This window comes from Lytechinus pictus, chromosome 14, assembly GCF_037042905.1.
Source record: "Lytechinus pictus isolate F3 Inbred chromosome 14, Lp3.0, whole genome shotgun sequence".
Taxonomy (NCBI): Eukaryota; Metazoa; Echinodermata; class Echinoidea; order Temnopleuroida; family Toxopneustidae; genus Lytechinus; species Lytechinus pictus.
In genome coordinates, this window is record NC_087258.1 from 26,028,995 (window position 1) to 26,049,868 (window position 20,874).

Here is a 20,874-nt window from a genome sequence, read left to right on the forward strand (position 1 = left end):
AATCGCAAATATGTCGTTTGTCCAAAGTCCAGGGCGACTCTGCTGTTTTGATTCACTGATTTTCGACAAAAGCTGCTTTGTTATGAAGGGCTTTTGACAAAGGATTCTCTGCGTCATCGCAAGGTTCTACGAGACAACATCCAGGCTGTCTCTGCGTTTTTATAGAAAGCATCATCGAATGGGTATACCAACATGACGCAATTTCTTTTTACCATGTTGTACCCATAGAGATGTATACTAATTACGCTAGAGTGCGGAGTCGCCATAGGCGCGCGTACTTAACGTCTGTGATTGCGCGGAGCGTGGTCGGCCATTGCTCGATAGGTCTTGATTTGCAAAAGTACCCGGATGTACACATAGCTCGTGCGTTGTAACGCTGTGAAAAAGGGAAAAAGGGATGCCGTCTCCGGCCTTTTTTCTTGAAGAAAAGAATCCAACCTCATTACAATCGAAAATATTAATGACAAATTGCATTTCGATTGATTATATTAGTGTGATAACATGGGGATTATGCTGTGAATTTGGCATTTATACCTGACTTCTCGGGATGAAATTCTCTTATATAATTTTTGCATTTACCTCTCTGTTTATAGGCATATTTTAGATAATAATATATAATAATATATATTATATCAGATAAAATAAAAATATACAACGTACATTAATGGAAAAATTGACAATTAATTCAAAAGACAGTGAATTAGCTCATCTTCTCCGCTGGATATCCCTACCTTTAACTGCATCGTCCTTTTCCACATTCCTTCATTCACGTCACTTGATGTTCTTATGACCAATTTGTTTATGTTGGATATAATATTTTAATTTCTATATAGGCCTACTATATGTAACTTGCTTTAATTTGTAAGAAATATATCATTACCAATAATTTGTATAAGTTAGTGTTTTGATCTTTGATTATGCGCTATTATAATAGCAAGTAGTAATTATAAAGGGTATCTCATTACTTTTCTTGGCGTTACACCAGTGTACATTCTACAATCGATTTTTTATTCACTTTTTAAGGGGTGGGTGTAATTAAAGACCAGTGTCATACGCACCCAATCAAAATTACTTTGACACACTATGATCAAAATAAAATAGGGGCGCGACTGCATGGATCCCTCCCTAAAGTGAAAATGAACATGAAATAATAAATTATTGTGATTTTATGCACCCCCTGTTTCAAAATCATTCTGCGGCCCCGTATGTCAATGATATTATAAGTTTGTTCATCCGTGAGAACCTTATTATAAAACAAACCTGAATAATCAAACTCAGGTCCATAGGCTAGCCAATGAAATTAAAAGAATAAAATTAGGAGATCAAATTAGTTATACTTTTAAAGTGACAAACAAAACTGAATATGCAAAACGCATGTTTACCGGTCCATGACATAGGCCGGTGCCAGTGTTTGGAAATCTTTGCAAATGAATTATAAAAATTATCAAAAGTAAAGAAATAAATTATCAGCAATCAGCATCATAGTAATTAGGAAACTATACTTGAAAAAAAATGCAATCGTGTTTTTTCGATAGCTTGTGTCTCGGATGCATCAGACACTGTGAAAGGGCCTATGAAATTTCTAAGGTAAACTTGAACACCAGATCATGTTAAATTTGCAGGACCTAGAACGATATGCCTAGGCCTAGCTGCATGTTATTTTTAATATTCATCCCTTCCAAATCATCATAAAATAGAAGTCATATATATGATACATCGAAATATTATGACCAAAGCAAAAACGATTGGGGATGTATCTTTGGACTGTATTATTGTATAGGCCTATATATAGGATATATTATGCCCTATATAGATAAGTCTATATAGGCAGTTTTGTCCTCAGTTTTGATAGATTCTTTGTTAATTTGAACTTTAAAATCCAGTGCGATTTACAATATTTTGCTTTTCCATTTGCTTTCAAGCTCATATGTCATCATTTTGTTCCGTTTCTGTGCTATCACTGTACATGCCCCATAGGTAATGTACGCGCATGGCAGGCTGCGAAGACCTATCGAGTAATGGCGGCCGGTCTCCGCGTAATCACAGAGATTTGACGAAGTACGCCCTCTAGCGTTATTAGTATACATCTCTATGGTTGTACCTCTCTTCAATGACTCTGGTTTAGATTCTGAGATAGCGCCATCTACAATCTGTGTAGTCACTGACCTGTATAGCGGTTGAGGAGTGTAGCTGTAATCCAAGCTACACTGTAAAAAAATATGAATCAGTTGTTAACACTTAATATATATAAGTAGAATTTATAATTTGGAATTATTTTTCGGTTTTTTTTTCAGAAGTTTTAACTTATCTTTTAACTTACTTGATTCACTTGATTTATTTGGGTTCAATACCGGTATACATTCACGTATTGCTAGCTTGCTTCGATTGAGTGAATCTGACTCGATTTATAGGCAAAGTTGATTATTACTTATACAATCATGTTGAATGTACTTTTTTTTTTTTTCAAATAACGCCTTATTTAAATAATGCATGAATATTCATTAGAGCAAGTAAATGTTTTTTTTTTAATAACTGTCATATCTATTTGTGTTTAAAATTGTTTTGGATAAGGGTGTGCTAACTATTCTATTCTTTTGTTGAATAAAAAAAGAGCAACATTAAATAGTCATTTAGCAGAAAATTTCAGATTTCTTTTTAGGTTTTCGGAAAATGCTTATATTATTCTTATTGTTTTATTTGTAGGAAAAAAACGATCGCGTATAAATATCAATGTCATGTACAGGTAAGTGACAATGCACAAAGTCTAATATTTGGATAAAAGATGTCTAAGATGAAAATGATGTCACTAAAAGTGGGACGATGGGGAGCGGACTTTCGAATCACGAAAGTCGACTCCCCCATATTATTTTTTCAAATATTTTAGTGATTGTTTTACTAAATTGAATTAAGTTATTGTAACTCAATTTTCTTGAGTAAAATGGATGCAAAGAAAATAAGTAAATTTTACTTAAATTGCCAAACTCATAAATACTTGAAAAAAATAATGAATCCGGGGGGGGGGCACTTCCTCGAGTGGATACCATGCGTGACCATGGGGTTTCGAAAAGCACCCTAAACAAGTATTTTCCATGTTCTGAAAATGCACCCCTTAACGAGTATTGGCAAGTGAAACCCTACGCTTAACAAGTATTGGAAACAGAACGGTACCCTTGACACGTATTCCCTGAATTGACCCCCTAATCAAGTACAGCGATATCCTTATTGTTATGTCACGGACGTGATCACGGACGTCGGCTTTACCTTTACTTTCATCGGGTTTAGTATACCACCCCACATATACCTCACTCAAATCGGACCCTAAACACTTAGTGTCGGAGCAAAAAGTACTTATTATACCCTTGCAAATTAGACCGTAAACACGTAGTTTTCCTATTGCGAAATATATACCTTTTTTACATTATTGTGGAGTTTTTTACACCCTTATATACGTTACGTACGTAACATGCCCTATCTTGAAAAAGAGATCATTTTTTACGGGTTTGATTGGTCAGGCATGGTATCCACTCGTCATTGGAAGTGGCACCCCCCGGAAATGAATAAAACGGCTCTTTTCGACTCGCCGTCAAATGATCTTATTCTATTTATTTTTTCCAGTTGGGGAAATGTGACTGCGGCATTATAAATCGATGCAGTTTTCGCAGTACGAGCCCTGGTCACGTCTTTCGGATGGTGACGTTGAATAAAGGTCGGTCCCTTACGCAAATAATCGTACCTGATTGATACACGTCTTACAAAACTCAGTTACACACACACACCCGCCCCGGCGCCCACACACCCATGCAGCGGTGGATCTAGGGTCTGTCAGCCTTCTTTCTGCTCTTCTCTCGTACCCTCGTATGCTTTGCACTCTCTCCCAATTTTTCTCTCTCTTTATCAGCCCTCATCAGCCGCTCTTTTTTACTTTCTCTTTTCTCCATCCCTCTCTCTTTGTCAGCATGATGTCCTTCATTTTTCACTATCTCTTCTCTCCACCCTTTCTCTCTCTATAATTTTATAAGCCTTCATTGCCCTTTCTTTCTTACTCTCTTTTCTCCACCCACTACCTCTCTATGTCAGCCTTCTTCTCTTCGTCTCTCTTACCTTCGCATGCTTCTTATCATTTCACCTTTTCACTCTACCCTATATCTCTGTCAGCCTTCTTCTGCTCTTCTTTCTTACACTATCTTCACTTCACCCCTCCTCTCTCTATGTCAGCATTCTGCCCTTCATTATTTTTCATTGTCTCTTCTCTCCACCCTTTCTCTCTCTATATAAGCCTTCTTCTTTCTTACTCTCTTTTCTCCACCCGCTATCTCTCTGTCAGCATTCTTCTGTTCGTCTCTCTTACCCACGCTTTCCACCATTTAACCTTTCTCTCTAACCCCTCTCTCTGTCAGCATTTTACCCTTCTTTCTCACTCTCTCTTCTCCCCGTTCTCCTTTATCTGTATCTCTGCATTCTACCCTTCGTTTTACTCGCTACCCCCTCCACCCTTTCACTCTCTCTGTAGAAGCATTTCAATCAGGGTACTAATGGATAATTCGTTTTTCATTCCCGGTCATCGCAGAGCAAAAACGGAAATCAACCTCATGGTTCGGTCTTTGAAAACACAAAAACGAAATCACAACGAGAAAAACCTGTTGTGATTTCGTTTTTGGAGATCAAAAACAGAAGAATGAAATCAAAAATACTTTTGGGCTCTTTCTGATTTCTCATTCTATACTTGTGTTTGTTATATACACAACAAAAAAAGTAAGTCCCCCCTAAATCAAATTGCTGTAACTTTTGAACGGAGTTATTTTGAGATATGATATTTCGTAGGTGGTTTTTTATATTCATTAAGCAACTCCTGGAGAAAAATGAGATTGATCGGTTGAGTCATGCATGAGTAATTAAAGATTGAATTAAAAGTGACCATTTTTGAAAGTCACAAGAGTCGTTTTTCAGATTGTGCAAATACAAAGTTGGGCAAAAGTTGTTTTTAGGTGAATTTTATGGTGTTATGCTGTTTTACTATCCATCATTTATCCACTCCACACACAATTTTGATATCGTATGTTCATGGTTGAGTGAGCACAATATCGCAGGGGCCGCGGAAGCGGGGGTGCGGGGGGCCCACTTTTTTTCCAAAATCATGTACAAAAATGTAAAAATGACCATAGATTGTGATTTTTTGCATGGTCAGCCTTTTGGCTCAGCCCCTTCCCCACACTTCAAAAACCGTTCCACGGCCCCTGTATTGTGACGTATCATCATAGGTTTTTTTTGGTAGTATCCTCTACAACTTGTTAGGTCATATTAAAATTTGAAAATGTTGGTGGCTCCCCCGATTATAGGCCCCTCCCCCATTTTTAAATTCTGGATCCACCACTGATTTGTCCATAAATTAAACTGATCATGAGAAATTGTTAGGAAAATAATGCATTTATGCAGTATAAAGAGTATTCATTCCTAAGTTTTCGAATGTGCTCGCTCAACCATGAAAATGTAAAGTTCGGTAAGTGTGTGGTGATATAAATGATGGATGATAAAAACAACAGCAATTAAAGTCACATTTGAAACCGAATTTGCCCCCAATATTCACCTTATTACCCTTAAAATGAGTCTGTGACATTGAAAATACCAATTTTCTCACTTTGATGCGTGCTCACTCATCCGTAAATAAACAAATCGATTTCATTTTTGCACAGAATTCTGCCCATAGATTGATAAACATTACTGCCAAATGACATTGCTGTAGACAGCCTTGAAAAAAAGTTCCACCATATTGAATAAGGGGTTACTAATTCTTAAACATATGTACCCATAATGTACACAAGTCTATTAGAGAGGAAGTCAAAATTTAACAAATATGAAATAAGGGGTTTGTTTCATGGACGGTTTTTGTTACTTCTGCCAACAGTTATTTCATGAAACTTCGCACATGGCTTCAGAGTAACACTATCCAAAAGGTGCGCAAACCAAAATAACAATTCGATGCGGCACAGAGTGGGGCCAAGGCCTTGAACTTTCTTCTCATTTGCATAATTTTCAAATATTGTGTGCTCACTGATGCATTAAACATCGGGACTTTCATAAAAATCAAATCAAATGAACCATGCACGGAGGTTTGTGACAGATATCCATAGTTACAAATTGCATTTTTTCCAATAACGTAAAAAAGAGCTAATCACATTCCACATGTTCATTCAAGCGTGAATGTTTAATTAAACGCCTTTGAATCATTGGAGCATGTCAATTGGTCATGAACATAACGAAAAAGTTGATAAAAGATCAGTTTCAGTTACCAAAATGAAACAATACTTGCCTATGATATTTGAAAATCGTATTTTTTGTTTTCAATTAATGTTCATTGAACCGTGAAACGATGAATATTGTTGAAGATACTCTTCCCAAAAATAATTGTCATCATATTCTATCATTTTTATTTATGAAAATGTGTAAAAAATCCAATTATAGCAAATTTGGACTTGTGTTTATTCAACCGTGAAATTTAGCCCAAAAAATTGTATCGTCTTTTAGAAAATACCTTTTACAAGCCTTTTGACTATTTTTCATGATGAGAATGTGGAATTACTTCCAATAAAATGGAATCAAAGTCATGATTTTTGGCTTGTGACTTTTGAAAAGTGACATTTTTGCCTTCTGACGGTGCTCACTGAAGCATGACGTAAAATACGTCCATAACATTTACTCAGAGGGTAGCTTATAAAATTACCTACACACTCGTGTAAAAATATATCAAAAATTCGCATTGGTTCGGAAATTATTGATGTTTGTTCAAGGGGGGACTTACTTTTTGTGTTGTGTATATATCAAAAACAAAATCAGAACACGCTTTCCGCTCCGTGATTCTGTTTGGAAAAACGCAGACAGCGAAAACGAAATCGGAAACTTGCTTTCCACTTCCTGCTCTGTGAAGGTCCGAAAAGAAAGTCTGCCCCCCCCCTGACGAGCTACCACCCATGCAAAGGACGTATCCCTGCCCCCCCTGACGGGCTTGAAATACCTTGTTTGCCCCCCCCCCCCTCCCCCTGACGAAAATCCTGGAAAATCCTAGGTACGCTAGTGCTGTCTGCGTTTTTCCAAACAGAATCACGGAGCGGAAAGCGTGTTCTGATTTTGTTTTTGATATATAACAAACACAAGTATAGAATGAGAAATCAGAAAGAGCCCTAAAGTATTTCTGATTTCATTCTTCTGTTTTTGATCTCCAAAAACGAAATCACAACAGGTTTTTCTCGTTGTGATTTCGTTTTTGTGTTTTCAAAGACCGAACCATAATGTTGATTTCTGTTTTTGCTCTGCGATGATCGGGAATGAAAAACGAATTATCCATTAGTACCCTGATCCATTCCTTTTCCTTTATTTCTTACTCTCTTTTCCTCCATCCGCCTCTCTCTGCATATCAGCATTCTGACCTTCATGTTTTACTTTCTCTTCTATTCACCTTTCTCTCTATATATGGAAGCCTTCCTTTTCCCTTCTTTCTTACTCTCTTTTCTCCACTAGCTATCTTTTTGTCAGCCTCCTTTTGTCCGTCTTTTCAACACGTAATCTCCTCTCTCTAACCCTCCTCACTCTAGATATCTCTCAATGTCAGCATTCTAGCCTTCTTTATTACTACATCTTCTGTCTACCCTCTCTCTCTACAGTGCGCATCAAAAAAAAGTTTACACTTTGAAAAAGCCCTGGGGATAAAAAAATGTACAACATGTGGGTAATTTTTTCACATTTAATCTTGGGTTTGGGTCTCATCTATCCAATGAAAGTAAAAGTTTTGACAGAATGTTACACTTGAGTAAGCACTGTCCTTTTTTGTAAAGCTCGCAGAAATCTGTTTGCGCAGAAATGCTCGTTTTCACGATGTGTCAAGGGGAAAGGGCGAAATCAAATTCACCCTGCAAAACATTTATCATTTCCCTTGCACTTCAGTCAACTGAATAAAACGGATACATTCAAGCATTTTGTAACAATTTTGCCACCCAAATTGCAATTTCAACACCTAGTAAGCACAACCTTTACCATTTTTGTGCCAGCCGGATCTGAGGACATAACTGAATCTGAACAAAAGATTATATCAGACATCTCCAGAATTTTTTTTCACTAAGGTTTTATCATGTAAAGTGGGTTTACGTTTCATTTTTCATTTAATACTTGTTTCTCCACACTTTTCCCAAGCTTGACAATGATTAACAAAATGAAAATCAAGCCTAAGCCATTTTAAAGCAAATATCGTCACGATGGCCTTGATGTTTGGGGTAGTGGGATGGGGCGTCATGCACTCTTCGAAGTGTTTTGGGCAAGGAAACAAGTTAAAAAAGGTAAAAGATATCTTCAAATCATTTTTACCAGCTAAATTCCATGTGTTCTTCATGATTAAGGTCTACTTTTATTCACATAACTATTTCAAAGTTCTGCGCAAATCATTTTTCACTAACTTTTCAAAAGTAAGTGGTGCTCACTCACAAGCGGAAATATTTTTCGACAGTTATATCGTCATTTGCTTAAATGGATCTGTACCGATGTTAAAATGTGGAAAAATATTCAGGATATTACAAATGTATAATTTTACAGAAGTGTAAACTTTTTTTTGATACGCACTGTATATAATGCTTCTTCTTCCCTCCTTTCTTACTATCTTTTCTCCACCAGCTATCTTTCTGTCAGCCTCCTTCTGACCGTCTTTTCAACACCTACCCTACCCTTCTTTATTACTACATCTTCTCTCTCTCTATATAAGGCTTATTCTTCCCTCCTTTCTTACTATCTTTTCTCCACCCCTATCTCTCTAGATAAGCTGTCTTCTGCCATTCTCTCTTCTCCCCCACTCTTTGGCATTTTCTCTGTCAGCTTTTTTCCGACCTTCTCCATCGACCATCGATTTTATACTGCTCCATTCTCTTTACTCTCTCACTACATGTGAATACCTCCTTCAAAAAAAAAATATTAGGGGATTTTTACAGATTACCTACTGCGGTGAGCGCCTCTTAATTTCGATAGCTTCCGCATTGACAACATGGTGGAAGAAAGAGGGGGGGGGGTAGTTACTGCGTTATGGGGGTTGTAATTACTGCTTATTCCGGGGGGGGGGGGGGGATCTTGAAATTTCCAATTGTGCAAAGAGCAGTAACTGCATGTTAGCCATTTTTCACTATTAAAAAAAAAATTGGTCGATTGCTCACTCGTAATTATAACTTAGAAATAAAGATCTTGCTGCAAACATTCGTAACAAGTGACGTTAGATATAACACTTTATGAAAGAAAACACTAGATAACGCAGCCTTTAAAGTGCCATCGACTTGACGACTTGGCGAGATACTTTATTCAATGTCGACAAAAGGACCTTATTATGTCGACAGGGCGAGATACGTTATCTTGCCAAGTCGACTTATAAAACATTATATGTCCAAGGCCCGGCGAGAGTCCAAATATCTCACCATGTTGACATTTAACTTTTCATAAGTCAACTTGGCAAGATTACGTATCTCGCCATGTCGACATATAACCTTTTATAAGTCGGCTTGGCGAGATAACGTATCTCGCCAAGTCGTCAAGTCGATGGCACTTTAAAGGTTCCGTACTAGATTATATTTCTACAAAATATAATTCAAGTGCTTGTCAACAAAATGAATACACAATTGCCGGCCTAACGAGTTGTAAGAAGTATTCTTTTGAATTTAATTTATTGATAGATATAATTCACATACCGTATTATACATAGCACACATAGTCAGCATGCTTAAAGCAATACCTCTATCATTAATCATTGAGCAGATATAGAGTTGAAAATATCTGATACAATACTCTTCGATTAAAGCTGCATGAAGAATGATGATATTATATGAAACTTAATAAATATATTATAAGATCATTTTACTTGGATTTATTAAGAAATAAAGAGGCTAGGAAGTAAAGATCTTTCATATAATAAAAGTTTATTAATTTGAATATATTATCTAAAAAAATCTTTGTTATTTTGGAATGCCCAAGCTCCTAAATTGTATTTTAATTTATCATGATTTTTTAATATTACCGCCAAATATTTTTTTTTCATTTGACGAACATAAAGCTATATATTTCTACAGATAGCATATTTAATTAGACTGCACGTGTGCCTTCATTCACCATTAAATCTGTTCATTTTCTTTTTCATAAAATCAATGTAGTTTAAAGGTTTGCTTTATTGAAAATAGAGATTTTAAGTCCAGCTTTTACACACACATACATGCACACAATCATTGTTTTGAATTGTTAAGTCATGATATATTTCTTTTCAATTCTAATCGTCGAGTACTGTTGATGATGCAAATAAGTTAAATAAGAACGAAATAATTTAACATCAACACAAGAATATACAAGCTCTACATGTAAGTTTTAAAAGAGTGCACATAACTAAGAGGTTTAAAATTATGTTTATTTGTTTTCAGGCTTATTCAGATCTAATTGCACATTCACACTTTCAGCATAACGCCCTCAACAGTTCGTACATGGATATGTTTCTGTCTATTTGGAAACAAAGTGAAGTCAAAGAAAATAATGAAAGATTGAACAAAAAGATCCACAATGCATTTTAATTCGTATCATGAATAAAACAAAGCAAAACAAAATCGAAGTTGATGTTTGACAACGACCTCTTTTGAACGTGACAGAAACAATATATCTGTATTCCATTTTTGCTACATTTTCTTTGAGGGAAGCCAGAAAATAACTTTTTGGAACTTCACCAATCTGGCGCTGGAATGTGCATACATGTATGATTACTTTGATAATAACAACACAGAAATAGAAGTTCGGGTGAATTTTCCTTCGTAGGCTAACATATAAAATTCTAATAAAGATCTAGATCATTCTCATGATTCGTCAAACCTACATCCACTTTTATAAACTACATTACCTCAACAGAAGAAAACATAAAACAAATCGCGCTTTAAAACGAAATGATAAGGATTGAAGTAAGATATCAAACAAAAATATGTATTTTTCTCCACGAGCTTACCCCTGTTTACTTGAAAGAGGAACAAAAGCTCTAATCAACTTGAAAACACGAATTCTAAACCTTTCTAAACATGAGAGGCCGAAGTTAAGAAATGACGATTTCATATTCTTATCAATGTTTCATGCATTATCTGGAATGTTGTGTTTTTTAGTGAATAACTTGTAGCTGCAAATCTAATATGTCTCATGAAATCAATATCATAAATTAATTTTGCCAAAATGACCACCATTTATCACTTTCAGTGGTCCATTATTCATCAACACAACTTGAATCAGTAAGACATTCTAGAAAAGCAATATGGACTACGCTTGTGACCATAAAAAAAGGTCCCGGAGCATTTCGTGAAAAATTCGGTCAGTATAATTTTCACCGACTTATTCGCTCTCGACCAATCAGATGCAAGGATTTGCAGTAGCTTATAACACTTTACGCTGAAAATCACTGACAAGAGTCTTCGTGAAACAACCCCAGGCACCATTCCACAAAGTTTGTCAACACTGACTAGTTGTCAGTGCCTAATGCTTCTCAGCGAATGATTTCACTGGAATCGTCTGAGCGGGCTATTTAGGCAGTGATGACAACTTTCGCCAAACGTCAACTAAAATTCGAAAACAACGCAGAGTTTTTTTTTACAGGAAACAACATTAAACGGGATAGATCTTTAGGTAAACAAACAATGTATTCCTTTGCAATAACCATTTTAGATTGAACAATAAGAATCCATGTTTCCATGTTTACATATTGAACCGATGTGCAATCATGTTAATAAAATGTTAATCCAATAATTTAAGGCTTAAAACAATAGCCAAGAAAAATAAATTTTATAAACAATAACCTTGATTTTTTGTTCACAAGAGTAATAATCCATAAGTAAGAACCGCATAGAGATTACGGTTGGTGGGGTGTTAGTTTTTGCGCCTGCTCTAAAGAATGGAAGAAAACAGTAATGTAAAAATAAATTTCATTGAAACTTTGAATATGTAGCGAGTCAAGGAAAATATTCAAGGTATAACAATTTAAGAGATTAATGTTGAAAAAAATGTATATTAGTAAACAAGAATTAATATTAATATTACGATTCCCAAGAAAATAAAAAACGAGTATCAAGATGGCTGTTGATATTCTAAATATATACCTCTGAAGTAGGGGCCGAAAAGCACGAACTGAGTCCAGACGGAACTGGGCGGAACATCTAGTCTTTTAAAAAGCCTGATTGAAGCGGTTCAAGAGCACCATTATTAAATCCTTTCTTGTCTTTTTCCATATCCTCTTCGTGGAATCCCCTCTTACCCCCGTGGAAACCTGAGCTTATAGGCTCCATTGCACCGCTGTAGAATCCGCGTTTACCGTCCATAAATCCGGAAGCAAGTGGTTCCATGGCAGCGTTGTTGAATCCTTTCTTGATGAACCCCGACGACAGTGGTTCCATTGCACCACTGTTGAAGCCTTTCTTGATAAATCCTGATGATAGAGGTTCCATTGCACCACTGTTGAAGCCTTTCTTGATAAATCCTGATGATAATGGTTCCATTGCACCACTGTTGAAGCCTTTCTTGATAAATCCTGATGATAGTGGTTCCATGGCACCACTGTTGAAACCTTTCTTGATGAATCCAGATGACAGAGGTTCCATGGCACCACTGTTGAAACCTTTCTTGATGAATCCAGATGACAGAGGTTCCATGGCACCACTGTTGAAACCTTTCTTGATGAATCCAGCTGACAGAGGTTCCATGGCACCACTGTTGAAACCTTTCTTGATGAATCCAGATGACAAAGGTTCCATGGCACCACTGTTAAAAGCTTTCTTGATGAATCCAGATGACAGAGGTTCCATGGCACCACTGTTAAAAGCTTTCTTGATGAATCCAGATGACAGAGGTTCCATGGCACCACTGTTGAAACCTTTCTTGATGAATCCAGATGAAAGAGGTTCCATGGCACCGCTGTTAAAACCTTTCTTGATGAATCCTGATGACAGAGGTTCCATAGCACCACCGTTGAAACCTTTCTTGATAAACCCTGATGACAGAGGTTCCATAGCACCACTGTTGAAACCTTTCTTGATAAACCCTGACGACAGTGGTTCCATGGCACCACTGTTAAATCCTTTCTTGAAGAAGCCAGACCCTAAGGGCTCCATAGCACCTGTTATGCATTGAGAAGACATGAAGAATAGGTAAAAACTAATTTCATTATCCTGTATCACGAAAATAAATTCATCTAGAAAAAGTTAAATAGAATTGTTCTGGACTCTTAAAGATGTTATGGTTCATAGTATCTTCAGTTTGTAAACAATATAGATATCAAATGGTATTATTTAGAAATGTTAGAACATGATAGGTGCTTGTGCGTAGCAGCTCTAGGTTTTTAAAGTGACTCAATGATACGCTAAAGTAATCATGGTCGGTCGCAATTAAGATTGCATGTGATTATCAAGAACTGATATCATTGAAACATGGTGATTTTGGTTATGCATTCTAGATAGAAATCGGTGTGCTCATCGCCACCTTTGCTTGGCCTTGGGCTTGTTTTTTAGCCTTTGACGTCTGGTTCTTTGTTTTGATCTCGGCCTCGGACAGAGGGAAAATAATTCACTGTCAGCAATATATTCAGATGATTTGTTTTTTTCATAAACAACACCTGTGATTGTTATTTGGATTCCAGTGCATATCACAATATTTTTTGTGGGGATATTTAGCACGAGTATCATATATCGATAATAACTTTCTGTTGTTGATATCTACCGTCCGACAATCACGCTTGGGGGCGTTTGGCCTTTTTCACACTGGCTACCACCATTCAATAACAAGTTGTCATTTATTCACTGACAATTTCATTGATATCCTTAGGTATATGATTGGCTGAGTAGCATTGTCACTATGGCAAATGCCTGTGAATATCTTGTATGCCAATGATGATGACACTCATGGAACGGTAGCCAGGGCCTCGCCACACGGACGGTTGTAACAATCAATGGAGCAATATGAAACTTAGCATGCATCGTATATGCTGTAGTCACTCCGTCGAAACCTACTCCAGACCGATCAAAGCTATTGGAATATTACAAATGGCAAACCATAGATCGGTTTGGAGACGGTTTCGTTTGTGTGACTGTATCAAGAGTGTGGTATAGCCTACCTCCGTTAAAACCTCTCTTGATGAATCCGCTGCTGATGGGTTCCAAGGCACCTGTCAAAAACCTCTTCCTCTGGCCAGAGTAGCGGCTGGGGAGAAACCCTGTAGCCAGTGGTTCCAGTGCACCTACGTGCAGGGACTCGGAGGGGTAATATGACGGTCTCCACTTGTATCCTCGGGCACCGTTGGGGGTCATCTCGTCCATGTCTTCACGCAGCATCGAGAGCAGGAGCGACAGTTCTCGATCTGTGATGACTGCCTCATCGTCGGAATCGTTTTCGGCGTTGTCGAGTTCCGCTTCATCTGCCAAAACTTTCTCCAGAGCGTTGATGAGACTGTCCTCTTCTTTTTCGAGATCCTGCAGAGATATAAATGGAAATTGAATTTGTTATAGACTAATAAAAAGCGCACCTTTGCATTATTTCGTATCTTCCTTACGTAAAGGCCGTTTACAAATTTTCCAATCTCCCTCTGGTGTTTTGATTTATGCAGACGAAAGTCAAGAGGTTGATTCGTATTTTTTAAAGATGAACATTTAAGTGTAAATCCTTAAGAAATAGGGGGAATTAATTTCCTTAAAGACTAACTTTTCTGGCGAAGCAATACGTATATAACTTACAGAATGTACTCAAGGTGTCATGCTCCTTCTGGAAAGTGAACAAAATTTTGTGCAATTTTGCTAATAGTGGTTTAATGCCTAAATGACTCCATTTAGATATCAGTGCATGTACTGTACGATACAGAGTGAAATTCATGGATTTATCGATTCGATTTATTATACATTTATTGTTAACTTCTATGCATTTTTGTTAGCATCAATAGATTAACATGAATCATGTTACTGAGAGAGGGAGGGAGAGAAAATATGGAGTGGGTGGGAGAGATGGGGATGGGAGAGAGGGGGGTGGTTGGTGAGATAAAAAAAGAGAAAGAGGCAAGGTATAATCACGAGAAGTGCTACTTTCAGGTGATTATGAGTAAATATGTGAATAACACTGGGGAGTAAAATTGAAATGACACTGTCGTCTGGTCATTAACCATCGAATCTCTTCCCTTTAGCATAAACCTTGCTAGAAGGTTTGTGATTACCCATCGTTAAGATGCATTATGGCTGTATATTTGCTCATAACTCATTACCACATCCGTGCATGCACTCGCCTGCCATTTGCATGTCAGTTAGGACAATTTATGAATCTGACAAACATTTTGATTTTGAAGTTCCTTATGAATTCGAAATCTTGAATGGATCCGGTGATTTTCGAGAAGAGCGTCTTGCGCATATAAGACTATACAAATAATAAGAGTCTCGGAAATATTTAAAGAACAATAACACTATCTCGGATTTTTTTTTATTATAATAGTTATTCGACCATTATTTCATGAAATCCTAAGAGAGGTAATTGTGTAAAAAAGGAAATTTTGTCATTTTAGCAAGCCCAACAGTCAAACAGTTGGTTTAGACACATATCTTAAAGGTCAAGTCCACCTCAGAAAAATGTTGATTTGTAAAAAATTGTGAAAAATCAGACAAGCATCATGCTGAAAATTTCATCAAAATCGGATGCAAAATAAGAAAGTTATGACATTTCAAAGTTTTCGCTTATTTTTCACAAAATAGTTATATGCACAATTAGTCACATCCAAATGAAAGAATCGATGATGTCCCTCACTCACTATTTGTTTTGTTATTTATAATTTGAATTATACAAAATTTCGTTTTTTTTTACCGATTTGACAATAAGGACCAACTTGACGGAACCATAAAATGTTAAACAATGGTAATTCCACATGTTCAGTGAGAAATAAAACTTTTTTCACAGGACAAAGAGGAGAAAATTAGAATATTTCACATTTCATACAATAAAATACAAAAGAAATAGTGAGTGGGTGATGTCATCAGTTCCCTCATTTGCATACGGACCGGGATGTGCATATAACTGTTGTGTGAAATTAAGCGAACCGATTTTGATGAAATTTTCAGTGTGTTGCTTGTTGGATTTTTATCTTTTTATTCCAATCAACTTTCTGTTGGGGTGAACTTGTCTTTTACGTAAGAGCATGGGGAAATAACTCCATCACTCGACCTCTCCGCCCCACCAGCCCTTTAATATAAACAATAGATTTATACTGATCTTTGGGCTTAAGGGTGAGGGCTAAATATTCTTCATTCGACCGTGCCAGTTACAAGCTCGTATGTCGTCTACGCGTGTCTGCGCTAACATCATCCTAAATGGTGAGATGAGTATATACCCTACATGGCCTTAATCAAGCGCGCGCGCATCCTCATACACCCCCCCCCCCCACACACACACACCGAAGTTATTTTATGACACAGTTGCACCAAACAAACCGAATCTATACCGATTTACACTGCAAAGTTATTTTCCAATGGCATGCCTTCGGTCATTTTGGAATCGGTCTCGTCTGTGTGACTGCATTACCACATGCATGACGGTCAATAAATCCTTGTACGTTTCTATTTGTACAAACAAAATTGGAGATTTCGATTTTTGAATTCGATTTAGAATTAAGGTTCGGGCTGAGGGATCATATTCCTTTGAAAATTTGATTTCCATTGAATTCTAAAGCAAATAAATGTGACCGTTTTGGACACGAAACTCTGGGATAGAGAGTTTTGTTTTTTATGGCATTTCCATGTGCATAAAAGCGATAAATACTCGAGGTTTGGCATACACTACACTTATTATAATTCCCAGTTAGTCCATTTACCCTTGCCCAACATATTATTTCTTACTTTGTCCAATTAATATTTGGTTAAAGAACAGTTCATCTATAACCATAATGTAAGACCACTTTGATATTAGCCGAAATGGCTATCGCCAAACTGGACATATTGGTGAATGGGATAAATAGCATTTCCACCAAATGGTTTAGTAGACGGAATGGCTGTAGACGAACTAGGATTAGACCATGTGGGATGAGACCAACTAGAAAGTTGACGAAACAGGTGTAGACCAAGTGGCAATTGGCCAATGATGCATCTTTTATTAAAACGACTGGAGTCATAAGACTGTCACTCAAGACGAAGTGATGATCGACTATTAACCGTCGACGTCGTATAAAGTGAACTCGCCATGGGCAAGCACGTCGATTCCGTTACCGACCTCCAGGCACATTGTGATGATCTCGTGATCGAGAACAAAACCGATGAAGTAACCCGCCCTGGTCGCAACACTTGAAAACTAGGTGAAGGAGAGAAACTCTATATTGTCCAGGAAACGAAAATTCGTTTGATTTCACTGAACTTTCGAGCATTGTGTTTCAGTTATGGCAAGGGGGGGGGGGGGGGTAGGCGGGGTATGGGTTAGGGTGGGTTGGTCGTGTTGATCGACGAAGAGAAGACGATGGTCTCTCATTAACTATTTTCCTTGAACTTTTCATTATGCAACAATTGAACAACATTGTCGAACATGTGTCTAATATTGACAATTTAAACGTTCCATTTAATTGTTAAGTTATCCTGGCCGGGCTGAGACCAAGGTAAGTTGACTCAAACTTTTGATACATTTTTCATACAGAATGTCTATCATTTTAACTTACTTTTTAAATAGTCAACAAAAGAGGATATAGACAACCAAAAAACAATGAAATGAAAATTATGAATAAGAGAAGAAGAAAAATGAAAACGAAGGGGAATCTTTTCTAAAGTTAGTTCGATGGTTTTCGCCATTCAAATGTTATATATAAATAGAGAGCCTGATAAGCAGAGAGGGAGAGGGTCGAAAAGGAGGAAAGAAGAGATTGTGCATAATTATGTCTGAGAGGTCTAGAAGATGATAAAACTTAAACCTTTTACTTAGAAACACATCTTTTACTATCTTTTTCATTTAAATGCCTTCAACGGTACCGATACAGATGTCGATACAATCTCTTATATGAAATGTAGAAAGCGAAGTATTATCATATTTCTTCAAAACAAGAATCGGACAAAACTGTACATGGCCGTGACCGTGAGCGAAGATAACATCTCCGATTTCATAGGACGTTTGATATAGAGCATGGTGTATACAGTATTACGATGGGTAATTGGTGGAAAATTGATTTGAACTGGAGCGTAGGGATGTTATGACGGCTTTTCGATCGAGATGGAGATGATCGCCGGGGAACGGCCGAGCAGAATTGACATGGAGGAGAGGGAGAGTGGAAAAAGGGAGAGAGAGAGAGAGAGAGGGGGGGGGGCGACGGGGAGGGAGAGTGCGAGAGAATTTAAGACAGACATTTCAGAAATAGAGCCTTTCCAAATCCTGCAGCGTACCCAATCAATATTTCTTCTATAATCATGACAATGTTATAATCTCCATATTTCACAAATTGTGCACAGTCATGTGTCGTGGTTTTTAAAGAGTTTAGTTTGTCATAGCTATATACAATTGCATTGATCCATTTGTGTTATTTGTTATTTCTATCAATAGTTTTCTCTGCAATTCCACGTTGTATATTAAAAAAAGAAAGAAGACCTTGTAGAAGCGTCTGCAATTCAATTTTATTAAACCACGAAGTAAATTGAACTGAATGTAAAACAAAACATAAGTATAGAGGTTAGAGAGAAAGTGTGTGAGTGTGTGTGTGTGTGCGAAGGTCTGTGTGTATGTGCGCTTACACGCGGCAGTGTGGGTGTGTTGATAAAATATTGTTTGTGCGAGAGAGAGAGAAAGATAAAGGAGGAGATAAAGAGAGACAGAGAATGGGAGTTCGTAATTATATCTAACGAAGATGTGAACATGTCAAAAACATTGTTTTTTCATAAAAACAATTTGCTTGTTAGTAGCATCTTTTTTGGAAGCCAATTGAACATAATCTATTATCAGATGAAGACCCAATGGCAATAAAAATGCTTTGTAGAATCGACAAAAACAATATTAAGTCATGCTTCTTTTCGCGAGAATATGACCCGGGACACCTAACCAAAAAGACACTTCGCTAATCGTTAATATAGGTAAGTTTCTCCTTTTACTGGAAGAAAATTTTTAATGAATAACAGATAGTCAGTTTGATAGCATTGATTAAAATACATTTTTATTCAAAAGTTTGATATCAAGTCTTGAGCTGTGGAAGAAAATGGTTCCAAACTAATATTATCTCAATTCGTATCATGACATGGATAATGGTTTTCAATTCATATTTTCAGCAATGCTAATAGGTCTTAAAAGGCTATTAAACACTTTGCCGCTGGTCATGTACGTCTTAAAATATTCATTTTCACACTCTGATTTTGCTCTTAATGAATAGTAATAATGCGGGGATTATCGTTGTTACATGGCGGTCTAACTGTTATTCATCAAATCTTTCGTCATCTCAGCTCCCCCATATCAAGCTATTGTCGGCGTTAAATGAGAATTTATTGGTGGAAGTTGCCCCGGGGGCTGAAGAATTATCGTCATCAATTACAATTAAGATCCGATTAGCGAGAGAAATGCTTTTGTAAACATCGCTTGCTCCTCCTCGTGAAACTCGAAACGGTAATGCTTGCAGGAGACATTCCTTTGGGGCCATCTACCGATTTGTAGCGACTTATCTTCGTTCTCAGATTGTATATATATATTCGTTAAAAAAGAGAAGATAGAGAAGGAGAGATGTTTGAAATAACAAAAGATATTTGTTAGTTTTCCGGTCATGCCCGCTGAGGGTTCCTAGAAAAGACACGGCGAACAAAAATTAAATTGTTTCCAAGGATCATACGTATCAGAAGAATCATGACAGTGTTGATCTTATAAAACCGGTCATTGCACCGAATTGTAATTACAAAATGACTGACAGTTAAGCATAACAAGGACTTAGGATAACAGGTTATTGAAATTTATTTGCTTTTTTATTTTGTATATATAGAAATATGGACGTTTGGTTTTATCGTGTCAATCAACACCCACGCAAAAAAAAATCGATCCTAAATCCGTCATGATTGAAATTATTCTGCATTTTTTACGTTTTTATCCTCAAAGGGCTTAATTTTGAAGATTGGATAATGACTTGATTTAGGAGAATATCTGATCTAGGCCAAAGACATTAAGATACGAGATTCAATTCTGCATCCTTAAAATATAACAACCGGATGTCCTAACTGGTAAAAACTCTAAACTAAAGAGGTTTGACTGAGTTTATACATGCAACACCTCTACGGGAATATAAATATGAAAATGGATTCGTAGTGTCACCCTTTAATAGGTAGAAATTAGATACAAATGATTCTTTCAAGACACTGGCTAAACTGAACTATTTCAGTCACGTCTTTCAGGGGCTGGTCTAAAACGTATGTAACAAATCATGTTCGTTTGATAAACACTATTAGAAACTCGTCCTCACATACAAACAAACATACACACACACACCCCCACACAAATACCAGCTTTCGTATGCATACGTTTACCATGTTTAAGCTAAGAGCGATTTTCATTTGTTTAATGCTCGATGAATGATAAAAAGGGGACTATGCATTCGGAGAAATTGCCCTGTAAACGCATAAATGCCGGAATCGACCATCCATTTTCTAGCACTGTTTACCTTGTCACAAGACCACTCGTCCGCAATCACACATACACACACACACGCACACTCTCTCACAGGTGCATGCACATAAATCCCACGCGCACACATCAAAACACCCACTTCCCCTTCTCTCCCACACACACGCATGCGGTCACTTATCAACGTCATTTTTCGCAAATGCTTGTCATACTCACAGCTCCCTGAAAAGCGGTCCGACATTTCCACATTCTTGA

At 37.1% G+C, this 20,874-nt stretch overlaps 1 protein-coding gene across 1 annotated transcript; it reads right to left on the reverse strand.

Annotated features, from left to right (window-relative positions):
* Nucleotides 1-9,657: 9,657 nt before the first annotated feature.
* LOC129276406 (uncharacterized) lies at nucleotides 9,658-14,491 on the reverse strand. Its single transcript, XM_054912779.2, has 2 exons — nucleotides 14,141-14,491; nucleotides 9,658-13,147 (listed from the first exon to the last, which is right to left on the reverse strand). The coding sequence occupies exons 1-2, from the start codon at nucleotides 14,355-14,357 to the stop codon at nucleotides 12,192-12,194; spliced, it is 1,173 nt and encodes a 390-aa protein (XP_054768754.2). The 5' UTR covers nucleotides 14,358-14,491; the 3' UTR covers nucleotides 9,658-12,191.
* Nucleotides 14,492-20,874: the final 6,383 nt, after the last annotated feature.